At 39.0% G+C, this 17,334-nt stretch overlaps 1 protein-coding gene across 1 annotated transcript in view; it reads right to left on the bottom strand.

Moving 5' to 3' along the window:
- Positions 1–15,226, bottom strand: part of LOC104389134 (disintegrin and metalloproteinase domain-containing protein 9-like) — a 16,712-nt gene extending 1,486 nt beyond the window's left edge. The window contains exons 1-17 of the mRNA XM_009998086.1: positions 15,145–15,226; positions 13,321–13,418; positions 12,047–12,123; positions 11,337–11,415; positions 9,967–10,043; positions 8,195–8,411; positions 7,469–7,540; positions 6,682–6,854; positions 6,136–6,220; positions 5,303–5,424; positions 4,269–4,440; positions 3,299–3,388; positions 2,687–2,882; positions 2,459–2,564; positions 2,093–2,267; positions 1,595–1,675; positions 881–986 (exon numbers count right to left, since the gene is read on the bottom strand). Of these exons, the coding sequence (XP_009996388.1) occupies positions 881–986; positions 1,595–1,675; positions 2,093–2,267; positions 2,459–2,564; positions 2,687–2,882; positions 3,299–3,388; positions 4,269–4,440; positions 5,303–5,424; positions 6,136–6,220; positions 6,682–6,854; positions 7,469–7,540; positions 8,195–8,411; positions 9,967–10,043; positions 11,337–11,415; positions 12,047–12,123; positions 13,321–13,418; positions 15,145–15,226 (2,008 nt within the window). The remainder of the gene's footprint in view (positions 1–880; positions 987–1,594; positions 1,676–2,092; positions 2,268–2,458; positions 2,565–2,686; positions 2,883–3,298; positions 3,389–4,268; positions 4,441–5,302; positions 5,425–6,135; positions 6,221–6,681; positions 6,855–7,468; positions 7,541–8,194; positions 8,412–9,966; positions 10,044–11,336; positions 11,416–12,046; positions 12,124–13,320; positions 13,419–15,144) is intronic.
- Positions 15,227–17,334: the final 2,108 nt, after the last annotated feature.

Genomic DNA, 17,334 nt, shown 5'->3' with positions numbered 1-17,334 from the left:
TTGTAAAAACGACAGGATTCAATTTTTTTTATAGATTAAAACTAGTCACTCCACTGGAATTTATAAAGTGCTCTGATCAGAAAAGTAGGAATTGGCCTTATCGCAAGTTCTTTCTGCCTTACCCAGCCCATGCTGTGTGATGTACAAACTATTTCCCTTTCTGTGTATTATTTCAATAATTCTAAAGCAGAAAAAATAATTTTCTGTTGGCTTACCCACAGCTGATCTGCATGTCTTCTTTCTCTTAGAATCACAGAATGGTGAAGGTTGGAAGGGACCCTAAAGATTAGCAGGTTCCAATCTCCCTGCCATGAGCAGGGACACCTCCCACTACTGGACCTTGGCCTTCCTAAGCTATTAGCAAATGCAGAATGTTTGCATGGTCTCTCAGTGTGAAGACCAGCAAAATCTACTCCATTTCCCCTTTGCAGAATTCCATGACTGTTAAATGAGCCAAATGCTGCATTTCCTTGACCCCTCTCATTCCTGACAGACCCTTTCCATATATGAAGGCTGCTGGTTTCATTCTCGACCTCTAGTCTTCCTCTATGACATCCATCTCATCAGAACCCTGTTTTAAATACCTAAGTAAATACCTAAATATCTCACTATTTAAAAAATGCAGCAGTCATCCTAAGCAGCTGATGGGTTGCTCTTTATCTCTGACAAAACAGAGGCCACATTTTCCTTTGGACCAACTTCCTTGGTGCCTGCAAACGCACACATCAGATAATAATGTTTGTTCCTCAGGTCAGCCCGTGACTAAGTGCAGTAGGAAAAAAAAAAAAACAGTTGAAAAGAGACTGGAAAACCCCTCTGTTCTTAGTAGATTATTTCCTCGGACACTGGGGGCAGAGGGAAGGTCAGTTTCATACCCTACCTGTGTGGGCTGGGCCACTGTCAAGGCTGCCACCGTAGCCAGACTGGTTACAGAAGGGGGGCGCCCACCCGGAATTGCAGTGGCAGTTCCCAAGGTTGTTACACACCTACAGTCGACACAACAGGGATTAGTCAACCAACAACACCTTTCCAGAAGAGGCCACTTTCAACCTCCAATATGTATTTAGTTACACACTAAGAATTGCCCATGGAAACAGGAATTATGGCATGGTATTCCTAGGGGACAAGCTCTCCCCTCCATAACATCCCAAAACATTGAGTGACACTGATACCAGAAGTTAATCCTCTCTATTGTTTACTTCTTTGCCTACAACCGATTACAATCCTCCTCAGTGTCACAGAACCTCTCAGTTTTACCACCTCAGGACTCCATTTTAATTTTTCACAAAGAAATATATAAATCAGGAGTCACCAGACTGTCCTCCTTAGAGGAATATTTTCTTTTTACAACTTAACAGCTCAGTAATATTTGAAATTCCCTAGGAAAGTTTAGAAGAAACATCTTTCAGTGTTAGTACTAAGAGGTTTATGAATGCAGTACTAAGAGGCTGCATGAATTACAGTTTAAAAAGTGGACTTCTAATCTAGATCAGAAAAAAAAAGAAAGCCACCTGGCTGGTTTTTGCTTTTATGCAGGGATTTACCCCCTATCTCTGTCTTCTAGGAACAGGGCATGAAAACACCATCTACTTACCCCATTGTCATTACACTTCTGCTTTATATCACAGCTATAGCCCAGATAACTTGCATCAACACATTCAAAACCCACACAGGCCTGGAAAAAGGATTTAGTGTCTGTCAAGCACAAAACTTTAAAAAAAATCCCATTCTTTTAGAAATATACTATATAGATGTATATGTTTACAAGCCTACAGCTTTTGCTTAAATGTCAAGAAAAAGAGCTGATGGAACATTGAGTACTTCACGGTTCAAAGCTATTATTTGTCTCAGATTTTTATACCTCTGTGGATTCATTTTGATGGAGGAGTTTGAGTAACTGATAAAACAGTTCACTGATTTGTAGTGTCCCAGTTTCTGAAGAGCCAATCAATTTTTGTGTGTGTGTATCTCACAAGGCATGTTGTTTTTTCTAGTGTGGCACACAAATGAGAGAGCTGTGTAATGCTTTTGACAGCTATGAACTTCCCAGTTGGTTGAATGTATTCTGTAATGCTGCTGTGATTCATCTTACCTTCCTTTCTCCACAGGCTGTTCCATCATGAACTTGAGCAGGATCAGGGACATCTGATCCTAAGTCAAAGTCAGAAGACCAGCATAAAACCCCCGATGCATTATTGACAACACTCCAAGCAGGAAGATTTTGGAGACTAACAGATGTGCACTGCAGCTTGCCACACAGACTATGCCTGTATGGAACAAAGGACACTCAGATGCAAGGTGAACAGAAAATCCTCAGTATCACTGCAAATACACCCTCCAGTCCAACTTTTTAGCTTGCATCCCAAGGAAAAAGTCTTTTGCATCTCATCATTTAAGAGTTTGTAACAGAATCTAGTTTGTGCATTGAAGATTTAGCTTTTACTTGCTGGTGACTTACTGGACAGGACATTTCTTGTACACTCCACCTCTCATTCCACAATTTCCAAACCTATCTCCTTTAATATTGGCTTTTTCAAAGCATAGATCAGGTGCTTTTCTTGCCCCTGTATGAAAAAGAGTGAATATCACTAAGGCACTACCCTGTCCTAAAAAATATCAGGAAAAGGAACATAAGAAATGTCTGTTAGGGGACTACAGGGCTTTTTATATTAAATTCTAAACATACCTTTTCCATATATAGCTTCACATTGTGAATCAAAACTCTGGCATACTCCATAGTAGCAATAGGCCTTCATGTTGTCACAAGGGAAACCATTCATGATGTAAACATCCTCTGGACAGTAGGCATTGCTTCCATTGCAGTATTCAGGGAGGTCACAGACATCCATTTGGGATCTGCACTCTGCTCCTGCCACTTTGAACTAGAAGCAGAGAGGAATGCCACCCTAGTTTTATTTGCGGAAGGTCCAACTTGAAACAATGAGAACTGGGAACCTTCTGTGATTTCAAGGGAGGCAAAACAGTTTCTCAGATCAATATCTTAACAAATATCCAAGAAATGCATAGACAAGTACCAATTAAAAAGCATCCAGCTGTCCTGGACTTTGGAGAAGCTTGGTGTTGCTTAATGGAGATCCCTGAGCCCCTGATTGCTCCTGCCTCCCACAAGGGATGACATGGAGATGACCTCCCATTTCTAAGCTACTGGCCAGGAGTTGTTAGACACAAATGTAGTTTGATAATGTGAAAATACATCAAGAATACCATGATGGCTCTTTTCAAACATTTAAAAATACTAGTAAAGAGCATTGATTTAGCTTAATAAAGCATTGCCTACCTTGCAGTTTTGGCAGCACATTCCTTGAGCACATTGGGATCCAGACGTGAGTTTGCAGGTTGCAGCATCACAACAAGGGTTAGTACATTCCTGAAAGGCAACCAGGGGTAAGGGGACACAATGTTTTTACCTCACTATATAGCCAGGAAAGTGCACCAACAAACCAAACTTTACATACACCATCACTCTCCCATGGTCTGAGGTTGGTAGCCTTCTAACAGAAACCAGCTTACAGTTTGGCTGTATTTTTTTTTTAATACAAGACATCAGAAAAACATCTGTTTTGATGTGTCCTGGCACAGGTTTACACTTTAAGTGGACACTTAAATAAACAGGCCATTAAAAAAAATTAACACTTCTTATCACCCTTTCTCCCATCTTATTTTTCAACTACATGAGCAGCTTGATGTAGAGAAATTTTGGTGTTTTTTCATTACTTAGAAGAAGGCCTATACAATGGAACCAGGGTTTGCTGACAGCCTTTTGATATATTGGTGGTTTTTTTTGAGACACTTAATTTTCTAAAGAACAACTCAATATATCCCATTCTTTGAGGGACATTTTGACAATAAAATATGACCAACAAAAGTAATTTTGGTTTCATCTAAGCTTAAGGGTTGCAGTTAGCAAATCTCTAAGTGTTCTGTAGACAAGTCATCTCTTTTATGTAACAGAAATATCCATGTTGCTAAAAGCAGGACAAAAACCAATGGCATTTCCACATGCTCTGCACTGAACTTCACTTCTTTCTGAAGTATTAGCTCGAAGTTCTGTGAAGTCCTGAAGCCCTTAACTGAATTTAGATCACAGTCAAAGTATGAATTTAGGCTTTTAAAAAAATAAATCTTCATGTTGCCTGCAACAATGTAAATCTACAAGGAAAACTCAGATATTAATGCTAATCAGGTTTATAATATAACATAACGTAATATAATATACAACAAGTAACCAGCTGAATTTCATTCATTACCTGTGGTTTGCCACAGTCACATTCTTCATTCTTATCAACCACATTATTACCACAGACAGGTTCTTTGTAAACATTACTTGCTTTGGGAGGATTTCTAAGGCAGTTTCCTCCTCCATTTAGAATAAGGTTCTCAAAGTCATCAGCACTGCAGGTGCTGAAATTCCTGGATCCACTGGAAAGCATGATATTTTTTAATTAAAAATCTGATTGCAGAAAAAAATACAACCCAATCCCTTAAAATATTGTCAATCTGTAATAAATACCATATTTTTATAGTGCTAGGAGATCAGGACGTAGGTATTTTTTTACTTTATTTTGCATTACAGTACTAGAAGTTAAAAATACTATATATAACATAATTAAAAGTACTTTCAGAAGGAAAAGGCATCATCAGATTATCCATTCTGGTGTCCTGTATAAAACAGCCCTTAGAAATTGCTTGTATGTAGTGGATCTGAAAATGCTTGATTAAAAAATCCTTTCCAGAAAGACATTCACCTGAACTTGGAGTCCCTAAGAACTCAGAAATGCATCTTCTTACAGTAGTTTTGTCCAGTGTTCAATCACTCTGATTTTTTAATATAAATACGGATGGATAAAATAATATGATTTTTTTATCTTAAAGGGGAAGCCAAACAAATGGACTGGAAGAAACAAGCCAAGAAGTTTTAACTGTGAAGAGAATCCGTGTGAAGGATGCACGTTTGCACAAACCCAGTGACTACATGTAAAGCATTCTCAGGAGGGTAAGAAAACCCCAGCAACACACTATCCTTAAAAAGAATTAAAACTAAAAAAATCCAAATAGCTTTTGAGGAATGATACAAAGAAAGAATGACTGGATCAGAAAACAGATAACATTTCAAACGAATGAAGATGATGCCAAGACCTAAGTCTGTGAATTCACCTTTTTCAAACTACCGCCTGTTCACGAAAGTTCTTCAAGATTTGTTGGAGTTTTACAGCTTGTAAGTCACTGCAGATACATAGTAGGTATTAAAATTAAAAAAAAAATAAACACCTGTAAATCTTACTTATCTGTGCTGTGCATAATAAAGGATCCAGGACACCGTTTATCATCATGTTTCATTCCAAGATTATGCCCCAGTTCATGTGCAACTACTGTAGCATGATGTAACACCTTGTTATGATTCAACTAGTAAAGAGAATCAGTGTTAAAAAAATACAAAAAGACATTAATAAGTGCTGTCCCAAAGGGGAAGGAGAAAAAACTAGTTTCTATCTAATTTTGCCAAATGTAAATTTCTTGCCTAAAATTAGAGCCTCATTGTGGAGAATTCCAGTTGCTTGGGAAGAGAGTGCACTATGTCCACTGTCTATCCAGGTAAAGAGTCAAAAAATACACATTATTTTGTAGCTGCATTCACATCCCAAAAACATAGTGGTTATGAACCTTAACTATACAAAAATAGGCTTTTCTTATACAACCTTGAGCTAGATTAATTACAAAAAGGTGATTAGAAGATTCTTACAGGACTAAATCAGCAAAATGGACTGGAATGTGGTAAAGAGAGAAATTGGAAACAAACTTTTTCTGGGGAAAAAAAAATAAAAAATATTAAAATATGTACAGGTCTTTACATCAGAAACCCCATGAAAGAAATCATAGGACTCCAAGACCTGAGTGACTTGAGCAAATAGGTCAGCAAAGTGTACAGTATTTATTGGGATGTTCTGGAAGGTACCTCCCTGGAAGCAAAGTTTCCTGAAGCAATAGCAGCATCTACAACACAGGGGAAAGGCCTTCTGTGTTGAGGTACCTCTTGGTCTCACTACCAGCACATCTATGATAGTTTGGCAGCTCCTGTGCTAGTTTCTTCCATTAACTGCAGCATAATGTACTTACAGTGCTAATTGACCCCCCCTGGAGTTGGGAGCAAACAGTGCCCACAAAAGCCATTCCAATGGATCCACTGTAAGAACTTCTCCCTCTGCAACAAAAGCAGTTTGAAGGTCTTGAAAGAGGGGCTAAAGTTCATAATTTCTATTAAAAGACACCAGTGAGCATGAAACAAATACTGCAAGTCAAGGCTTGGTCTTCTTGAAGTCAAGAAGTAATTTATTATCATATCAGGGTTTCACTGTAATAAAGAATAAGCATCTGAATATCAGAGCTTGGAAATTATGACCAATCACTTAAATCTGCTTTTGAGTTCATACTATGGCTGAGGTTGGAAGGGACCTCTGGAAGTCACTGGTCCAACTCCCTGCTCAAGCAAAGCCACCTGGAGTTGATTATCTAGAAATAATTCATTACACCTTGACATTTTTCCAGGTTAGAACAGTTTGGAAGTGGAGTGAATTTTACTCTGGTTATATTTTCAGTCATACACAACCCCATCATCTTACACATTCCCCACACTGGTGGCATTTCCATGGAATGAACACTTACATGATGAGATGGCTGGCATCATTTCGTGATCTTTTAAGAAGATCTTTCTGTCTCCAAGTCACAAATCTTCCCAGCACATCTCCAGCTGAGCCACTCATTACAGGTATGCGGTTTCTGTCTGTCCAGATCTCTAATCCAACCAACACAATCTGGATGTTTAATGCTCTGTACATCTGAAAAAATAAGGATGATTATGGTCCCTCAGTCTGTTTCAGTTGAGTTATGAACTACTGCATCACAACTACTGAGTAAATACTAAGCTGAACATAATGACTAAGACATAACTTCAGTTTCTTGGAATAATTAAGAGTTTGATGTGAGGGAAGAATATCTGACTGAAGGCAATCAACTTCATGGAGGTCCTAAATACATCTTTCAGTTGGAGAACTTGGAAAGACCATGTTCATTCATTTCCTTAACTAATTGTCTTGAGGCGACATTGGGAGCAGATGACCAGAGAGCCTGTGGGATTGTTTACAGGAAAAGACCTACATACATGAGAAATACTTTTTCCTGGATATGGAAAACCTACTGGAGACCTCGATTTCCTGGAGCAGCTGAAGTCTGGGAGCACAGGGTTTAAAAACACTTAGCATCTCTCCCTCTGTCTGTACCTCTCTAAGCCTCATGCATAGATCCATGAGGTACCTTAAAGATGTTACAAATTGCTGTGCAACTTCCAAATACAGTTTCAGAACATCCTTGCTCAGATTTACTGCATTAGCTGCTCTTCTGAAAACTGTGACAGAGAGGAAACTACAGAATCTCAGCAACTTATCAGACCTACCCCATCAACATAATTAATCAGCTCAACTGTTTCCTTTTGCACTGCAGCAGGATCAGATTTCTTCAGCACAAACTGTAAAATATCATAGGAGAAGATCAGAGAAAAAAATAATCGTTGTTATAAAATACGTTTGTAGAATTGGATGAAATCATTACCCTGTTGTTATCCACAACCACAAATAATTCCACATAGCTTTTCTGTGGCAGGACAGCTCTCTTCTTCTGCAAATTAGAAAGCACAGTAAGTTAAGAAAATTATTTATGACTTTTTTTTACTTACTTAGTTGTTTTTACTAATCTTTTAATTATTTTGATTTCATGAGTTTATAAAGCAGTGATTTATATTTTTTTTAGGTGTGGCTTCAAAAGCCAATTTGCCTTAGAATTCCACATATCTGTGTGTCAGCAATTCACATCAGGTCAGGGATGCATGAGCTGAATGGCAGCTTCACACCCATGACCACCTTGGGCAGAGCTCTTCTGCCAAAGGATTGCTCCAAGCTATGTTAAATTCCTGTTGTGCTGTTCTGCTTCAGGATTTCCTTAGCAGTACTCCCACCAATTTGGGGAGTGAAAATGGAGGCAACAATGAAGTGGCCTGCCAGGCCAAACCCACCTGTGACGACACCATGCCAAAGCAAGAGCTCTGGAGACCCTTGGCTGCTGGAAGAGACTGAGGAGCTGGTTTGGAGTGCAGCTCTCAAGAGAGAAAGAGAAAGTTATTTACCCTTAAAAGCTTTTCCCTGCTAGAGGTACTGTTTGATGAAAAAGCATATTTCACAGACTGCTCCACAAACATCTCGTGGTGAAGGCTGCCATTCAGCACCCCACACTGGAAGGGGACATCCTGCATGTCTTCTAGCAGGTAGAACACATGCTCAAACGTGCTGGATGTGTTGAGTGGCTCCATTCCATACCATTTGCCACCAATGTAGAGAATTCCTCTAATAATAATAAAAGAATGATAAATTATTCCACAGTTTTTCCCTCATGATTATGAGTAGGTGAGTGAATGACAACTGAGTACTTAAAAACTAGAACTGTTCATACCACTGTGTTGAAATAAATTACTATCTTAATTTATCTTAGTATAGGGGGAAAGTTAAAATGCAGGATCTCCAAAGACAAAACAGAACTTATTTTAAATTCTTGATAATAAACAAGCATGAGCTCCTTTAATCATTTAGTGGGAAAGCCAAAATGTTTCTAAATGAGTCTGGATTGTGAGTACAGAGCTGAGGCAAAGAATCTCTTTTAGTCCTTATCTCCAGTATCACTCCTAGCCCCATAAGGTAAACTAGCATTTTAGAAAAATACGACTTCTAAGACAGAAAGAGAAGCTAAAAGCAATCACCAGGGTGTTTGTGAGGGCAAACATTGCAGTGCTGAGTGCAGCTTAGAATAAAGATTTTGCATTTGTCCAGGACTCAGCAATACCTGGTACATGCCCGGTTGCTGTACTAGAATCTTTCAGAAGTTATTATCTTACTTCTCCAGAATCTCAAAAATATATTTAGAAAACAAGTTCTCTAGTTAACATCTTGTGAAAGAAAATGCTCAGAAATGTAAGTTCAAGGTAACCAAAGGATTTGAGTCTATGTAAGTTTGCGGAACAGCCAAAATGAACTACCTGTTCTGCTTAGTCAGACCCAGCATTTCCTGAAAGACGGAAATGTCATTATTTATTGTGAGTGGCATCTCACTGGGATACCATACATGAAAGATTTGGGGGTGAACTTCATCCCATTTGCCTCGTCCTGCTTGTCAAACAGATGTCAGACTGAACCAGGCTATTACAAGCAACAAGTATATCCAAAGTCCAGCTGTAGAGCCAGGCTCAGTGAAGGCAGGGAAACATGGACATGCTCTCTCCTGGATATCTGCACAATTTGCTGTAACATGCCACCTCATTTTGCCAACTCACATGGACAGATTCCATGGGGAGAACACCACCATCTTGTATACATTGATCTGGCCTCAAATGAATCCAGTCTCTCAAATGAATGTAATTTTCTTGTATATGAACAAAATGCAAAAATGTTTCCAATCTAATCATAATGTTTTCACATGAATGGTTTGTCTTTTGAAACATGCCCATTTGTAAGACAGAGTTGTTCAACAGGAGGGTGTTAAGCTCAGCAGAAGCTTCACTGGATAGCATTTCTTCCATGAAGGTGTCTCTGGTCAAGACATTCACATCAATTAATAGAGGCCTCAGTTCATACCTGTGTTCTGCCTAGATTTGGACTATGCTCTCTCATGTTATTGTTTTCTGTGAAGGAATTTTGGAAAAGGGGGAAAAAAGTGGTAGTTAAGGAAAACTATAAAACTTGTAAAGAGTTTCAGCTTCATCCAAAGGTGAAATTTAAAAAAAATAAATATTGCAAGATAGGATTGTGTTTTCTCTCCAGTTGTGTGATGAATAGCAACTGTTCTTACACTGTTCTACTTTGGTACTGCACAATTAATTATCCTGAAGTAAAAAGCAAGACGTAGTACCTGAGCCCATCACATGTGCTGAGAGCAACCATTGAGCCAGCAATTCCTTCAGCAGTGCCATGGTAATAACAGTGAGCCTGAAATGCAACCCAACGACATAATTAATGACAAAATAGGGTTTTTGCCTTCAAATGAAAATTTATTTTCTAACCAGCCTATTTATTTGCATGCCATTAAGACTGGCTGTTACAAATGTTCAGAGTTCACTGGTCTAACAGTAATCCAAACTGTCTTGGAGTAAAATACTACTGGACGTAAGTAACTACAACAGCATTGGTTCTGGGAAACAACCAGGTTTTTAGTTTAACCCATCACCACCTCTTAACAAAATCATTTCATCTACACTGCTCATCCTGTTCTTAAACAGACTCCTCTTAAAGGCTGATCTGAGATCATAGAATCATAGAATGGCTAGAGCTGGAAGGGACCTTAAAGATCATGGAGTTCCAACCCCTGCATGGGCAAGGACACGTCCCACCAGACCAGGTTGCTCCAAGCCCTAAGCAGCCTGGCTTTGAATGCTTCTTGGGATGGGGCAGCTACAGCTTCCTTGGGCAACCTGGGCCAGGGTCTCACCACGCTCACACTAAAGAATTTCCTCCTGATCTCTAACCTAAATCTTCCCTCTTCCAGTTGAAAAACACTACCCCTTGTCCTCTCACTACAAGCCCTTGTAAAAAGTCCCTCCCCAGCTTTCCCATAGCCCATTCAGGTACTGGAAGGCTGCTATGAGATCTTCCCCAACAAGCACCCAGTTAAGTCTCACCAGGGTCACCTGTAGTTGAAGGTTGAAATTAAATGCAGAGGCATTTGTAAGGCTTGTTTCATTCAGGATCTTGAAACTACAAGAGCTCTGATGCTGTCATTGTACCTTTAATTGCACACTATGCCAAGGTGACAATCAGGTAGCTCAAATTCAGTCTTGGCATAATCTCCTGGCATCTCCTTTCACACCTCAGAGAACAGGGATGCTTTATCACCATAAACAGTCACTCCCTCACAGAATGTAGAACCTTTAGTTTTCTATCAATGGTAACTGTTAAAAAATGCTACAACTGGGAAAATTCAAAGCCTCTTTCCCAGCCAATACATTTTTCTTCTGTAGATAATTTATGTGCACCACTCACATTTTCCCCTCCATGGCCAAAAATGTAGCTGAATTTTGTTGCCCTATTAGAGAGATTTGAAGACACTCTGAATTAATGGTTGTGCATTCACTTTTGCTTTGAAAACATGCTTAGATGCTTATACATCCATGTTGTCATCCTTAGTTCTATCAAATTGTTATTATGGCCTTCAATTCATAAAGCTTGGCTTCCCTTGTTTGAGGAAACCTTTAAACAAAAGGGGAATGTTATTATGTACAATACCTTGGTTTTGGGTTGTGTTGCCTCCAGTTTCCCATTTTTCCCATATGTATATAGGATAAAGTCTTCACTAACAAGCTTTCTGGAAACAAAAATAAACTACTGCTCTTTTAACTGTCTAGAAAGCAAGAAATAAGTCAAGAATCCTAATAAGTACTACATTCTGTTAGCAGCATATTCATCCTAAATAATTATAAAAATCCATGGAGATGAAACAAAGTACCTAAAAAATGAGTTGCATTCTTTGGAAAAGAAGGTATTTTGAAATCTTTTAAATAACATGTCCACAGAGTAGGATCTGAGCAGACTATGTTATATCAGGGCCTGGATTATTAAAGGCTAAGGAATGAGGAACAACAGTAACAGATCAACTTCTTCAAATACCACATGGCTAACAACCCTCCCATCCCCACTACTAAAGAGCTAATGTTGAGCTGAATTCTAGTTTTCTGTAAGGATTTTCTGAAATCTACTGTCTTGTGGTGCTAAACATATATATAAATAAAAATACTATTCCCTTCTATTTGCAAGCTAGTGCCACAAAAGAGACACTATTGAAGAGTAACTTTGCAATTACTACAACCTGCAATTTAAATGCTTTTTTCTGATTTTTTTTTTTAGCATAAAAATACTTGTCTGTATTTTATAGTCTGCCTACTGTATGCAACTAAATCCCAGGATGAAACTATTTATTATAAGACTCTATCACATACTTATTTTTCTTCAGCTTTAGGAGGTATGTTCCATTTCTGGTTTTAAATGAGTAAGAAAGGTTGTCATCTGAATACTCCTGAAAACAGAACAAAAGATACCACTTAATTAGGAGATTTTGTACTTGGTTTTGTCAGTTCCATGTTTTCTTTGACAGGAGAGGCCCAGCTACTATATATTTCTTAAGTATTTACCAAAACACACATCCCTAACCCTCAGGCCTTTCAAAGACTCAACAACACACCCCACATTCTTTCCTGAGAAAGTTTAATTTCTACTAAGCTATGAATCTTCCTGTAGAAGACAGAATGAAAAAGTCCACAAGCTACACAAGAAATTGTGTCTGCCATTAGGGATTTGTGGAGGGAATGTAAAAAAAAAATACAGAGTCTACAGAAAAAAGAAAAAGAAAAGAGAATGTAAAACTTGTGCTATTAAAAGAACAACAACAAAAAGGGTGTTGGTACAACTAAAAGTAGCCACCATGCTGTGGTTCTGTAGAGTCAGGAAGAGATGGTCCTCAGATGCTAATAGAGAGGAGGTAGCTACAGCTGGGAGGAAGGTGGTTCTTCTCCAAGCTGGGCACAGTCCATGTGTGCTCCCTTTGCCCAACATCTACAGCATGTTTTGTGACACTCCTTGTGTAAACCACTGGCAGCCAGAAGCACTCACAGCTTCTCCCTTCCTTAATTGGTTTGCACAAGGGTGACTCATGCTGGTTTGCTAACAGGTACTTCAGTAACTGAACTTGGTATCTGGTGCAAAGGGAAGTTACCTCAGAACTGAAGAATGAAGGCTCAGATCTTTCTTTTTCAACTCATTCCTTTAACCTGGGTGGCTGTGTCACCATTTGAACAAAATGAGCATCAGCTCTTTAGGTGCTGAAATGCTTGAAACCCTTTGGTTGTCAAAGACCAGGTACAATGAGCACAAGAACACGTAGAGCGTGGACATGAATTCAAGTCAGAGGTCCACATCTAATCTAACTTGGAGGAAATGGAAAAAATTCCTCACGTTCCTTCTCACTTCTGCCTTAGAAGGCTGTTAACAGGACTAGAAGTTTGAAGGCATGAAGTTAGAGTGAAATCACAGACCTTTGTGGGAACACATTTGTTCTAAACTAGATGAAAATACTAAGAAACTGAAGAGAGAGTGTGGGGCACAGGGCTGCACAAAAATAATCTGCATGGACCATACATGGTGTGTGACATAGAGGATAGTGTTGTGAAAAACAGCAACAGCAGAGGAAGAAAAAAAATCAGGTAGAATAACAAACCTCATGAAAAAATGGCTGATGTTTCTCTCTGCCTGTCAGTCTTTGAGGAATAATTATTTCAAATGCAGAAAGCCCGGATGGCTGTTCAGAAGATGCACCTGAAAATAAAGTTTGAGATTTCTAAAGAACAAGAAAGGATAACTAATATATTATCCAGTACGTGCTCAGTTTGTTGTGTTCTGCCTTTGCCAGAGTTCTTGGGTTATATTGGGAAAGTCACAGAAATCAACATTTTCATCCATTGCCAACATATTCCTAATTTCTGGCTGTTCTAACTAGGTACCTCATGTATTTATATTCAATATGCAACTGTATTTTCAACCTATTGTGACTGTCTGCAAGGTTAATGACTACACCACCACTGCTGTAAGCTGCCAAAACCTGCAAATTCAAGCAAAAGTTTTCTTAAACTGGTTGCCAATTTTGGCTTTAACTCTTAGCTCTTAGTCACTTATAACTGGGATAATAAATTGTGGTCATTCCTTCATAGAGACATTCTGAAACCAAATTAACTACTGTTAGGAAATAAAAAAATAAATTAATCTCTCAAGCAATTCAAGCAAATAACATCACAGAAAATCCCAAGAACAAAAATTTAAAAAGAACCTCAACCCCCCTGTATTCAGTGCATGTTTGATAGTGATGAAATAATAATTTAGGTATGGTCAAACTGATTTTTAAAAAGGTAACTTCAGATTAAAGCTGAGGTTTTCTGGAGGACAGAAAGAAAAACTATCAAATTACTTAAAAACTAATTGTCACAGATTCTAACCTGAATGATTAACTTTGTAACTTTGTCATTTTGCTTTTGTTGACTTTGATCAACAGACAAAACCATTCCTTTTTATACAGCTAACAGAATCAGCAATAGCATGGCTTTTAACAATGAAAGTGCTTTATTCCTTCTTAAATTGTTCTTTCATAAAGAAACAGAGATTTCTTCTCACTCATAGTAGCACAAAGTCACCCTCAGCCTCCCACACATGTGCGGAAGGAATTCATAATTGCAAAGAAGCCACAGAATTACCCATTCAAAGCAAGGAGGAGGACTCTTCAGTGTAACAGTGATCTCTCCCCATTAGATAACATCAGGATTTTTAAAAGCTAGGTGCAGGTAGCATATATTTAACATAAAAGGCTGCCATTGCAATCAAAATGGGGGAGCTGCTATTAGCAAAGAGGTCTGCAAAGAATATCATCACTCAATATTTACTTCTGACTTTGCTCTTAATCTCCAACAATTCTATTCTCTAAATCACAAAATCCATTCTGTTTTGCAAGCTAAGTAAGTGTATGTTGAACTAGCAGTGGAAACACAGTTCTAACCATTTCAGTTTTAACACTCAAAAGCAGGAATCCGTCCTTCATGCACATCATAAAAATATCACTTTCTAAGAAATATTTCAGGTGCTGCACCTCCATTTGAAATTCAAATCCAAATCTTTAATGGAAGTGACTTAACGAGGAACTGAACGAAAAATGAAGGAATTTCCCTCACATTACTGAAGATCAAAGTCTTTTTCTCTGGTCTTTACTATCAAGGAGAGTGACAGTAACTGCAGCTGTCACAACCAGTGTCCTGTACTGAAGATGATGTATTTACATTAAAAAAAAAAGACATAAAGAGCTCAACTATAAAAAGCCTCAACCTGTAAACTTTTTCTAGACATTTATTTCTTGAAGCAGAGTTTCTCAATTAGCAGGTCGGTTAATAGCCTAATACCTGGGAGGAGTGGTGATTTGAAAGATGTGCATCATTATCATCAGGATCAGAGAGTAGAAAAAAATCAGACTTGGAGAAACTTTCTGAGTACGTAACAAAACCAGAAAGCTTACCTTTTATCCAAAAAGGTTTTCCAGTTAAAGTTAGTCCAAAAGTGAACAAAAATAGGCTGTGTTTTAACATGACTAGGTTTCCACCCGGAGACACTGCTACAAGATCAGAGCAGACACTTGAGTACCCTGCTCTTAGCTGCTCTACACAGGAGAACTAGCAGAGCCAGAACCCTCTGCTCCCAAAGTAAACAACAGAAAAGCACTCCGAGACTTCATCTCTGGTAAGGAAATGGGAAGTAAAATTTAATCCCTTAGGCTTGCAAAAAAAACTGGTTAGGCAGCTTAATGCAAATAAAAAAGCAGCAGGTTCTTAGAGTGCTGATTGGAGAAAGAGCACGAAGCCATGTGAGATTAGAAACACACAATACTGCTACAAATGGACACAGTGTTTAGGATGTTTATAGTGGCTCTTGACAGCTCACTTAAAAAACAAATAAATTAGAATAGAAAACAATCTACTCTGCAAAATTTCCACTTGTTCTTTCTGGTTGTTTTTTTTTTGTTTTGTTTGTTTTTTCATGTTTAACAATACAAAAACTACAATGCATATGAATGGAAATCCCACAAACACATGGAAATCCCCCTCAAAGGGATTTCACCCAGTCCCTTCTATGTTAAAGATAGTTCTTCTCACCAGAAGTCTGTAGTTTTGTGGAGCTCGTTGCTCTTCCAGGGTCAGAATAATCTTCCAAGGCATCCTGCAACCACTTTGTTACCAAAGGCAGAAAATAAATCTTACTAAAACTGGATACATTTGCAACCCATTTTGGAAGTATCATTTAGAAACTCAAAAAGGAAACCGATACAACGCAGGTTTTGTGCTAAAATATTTACATCAATTAATCTTGATTACTTCATTAATTAAAACAGACCAAACAAATTTTTTCTATTGCTAGTAAATCACATAAAACAATGGCTTAAGTGAAAAAAAAAAAAGAAGATGTGCCAACTAGAATTTTAACAACCACTTGTACAAAGCCCATTCAAGTCCTTATTCCTGTTTTCACAGACCTAATTAAGGTTCCTCCTCTGAGCACCAAGTGGAAGAACTTGATATCTGTGTTCCTGGAGTTTGCATCTGTACTGCAGTGTCAGGAGAAGCCTTCCCTGACTCCAGAAGCTGGGATCCTACTGAAAATTAAATGAACCAAATCTTTTATTTATAGTCTCTCTCCTGTGTGCTACACCGTTACCATGCAACACAGAAGGGAGAATTCCATGGCTCCAAGTTTTGCTGGTTTTTATCAGTAAGACTCTAGGAGAGCTTTATTTTAGTAGAAAAAAAGGCCCAGCACCCTGAGGGCTGGGGTCCCAAAACAGGGGCCATTTGTCCCGTGTGCAATAACCCAACCTGCACACAGGGCAGAGGTGACATCTGTATTCCAGTTCTGCACCAAAAGGAGCGGTGGCAAACCCACAAAGCTAGCACAGCTCCAGACAAACACCCGTGGCACATTTATCCCGTTTACACGCATCAAGCTCTGCCCTTATTTACACTTCCCGATTAGTAACTCACCCCTACCAGTCTCCTTGGTTAATTGCCCTCCCTGCCTCTGTTTAAAGGCAAAATGTACTTTCAAATGTGTTCGGTGAGGATTTGGCTTAACCGGGGACCGAGTGTTTCTTGAGTCAGTGATCTCGAGCTCCCCTGTCCTCTTCAGTCTCTGTTGAGTTCTCTCCTCACGCCTTGTGGCCCCAAGTTCCCGGGGTTATCACTTCTTCAGGAGGCCGGTGGTTGTGAAGGGATGGAAGATGGAGTGCTCATAGTTCAGTTCTTGTTGTTCCTGTAACTCTTTGAGGCTGTTACGTAGGCCTTTAACACCTTCTGGTGCTTCTGAAGCCTTCCCTTTGTCATCACCCCTACAGAGCCCGGCTGGGAGAGCTGGGGTGTTCAGTCTGGAGAACAGAAGGCTTCAGGGAGACCTTAGAGCACCTTCCAGTGCCTGAAGGGGCTCCAGGAAAGCTGGGGAGAGGCTTGGGACTGTTAGAAATGAAATGTAGTGTTGTTTTTGCATTCTAATGTTAGAAACATAGTGTCAGGTTTGGTTTATATCCTAGTGTTAGAAATATATAGTTTGTTTGAGATAAGTGAGATATCTGTATATTTTAAGGACACCAGGATTGGCGTATGGCCAAGAAACTGAGGGAGTGAATTGGGTTCCACCTGGGGATGTAAAC

This window comes from Chaetura pelagica, unplaced genomic scaffold (genome assembly GCF_000747805.2).
Source record: "Chaetura pelagica isolate M959 unplaced genomic scaffold, ChaPel_1.0 scaffold465, whole genome shotgun sequence".
NCBI classification, from domain to species: Eukaryota; Metazoa; Chordata; class Aves; order Apodiformes; family Apodidae; genus Chaetura; species Chaetura pelagica.
This window is presented reverse-complemented; position numbering and strand designations above follow the sequence as displayed.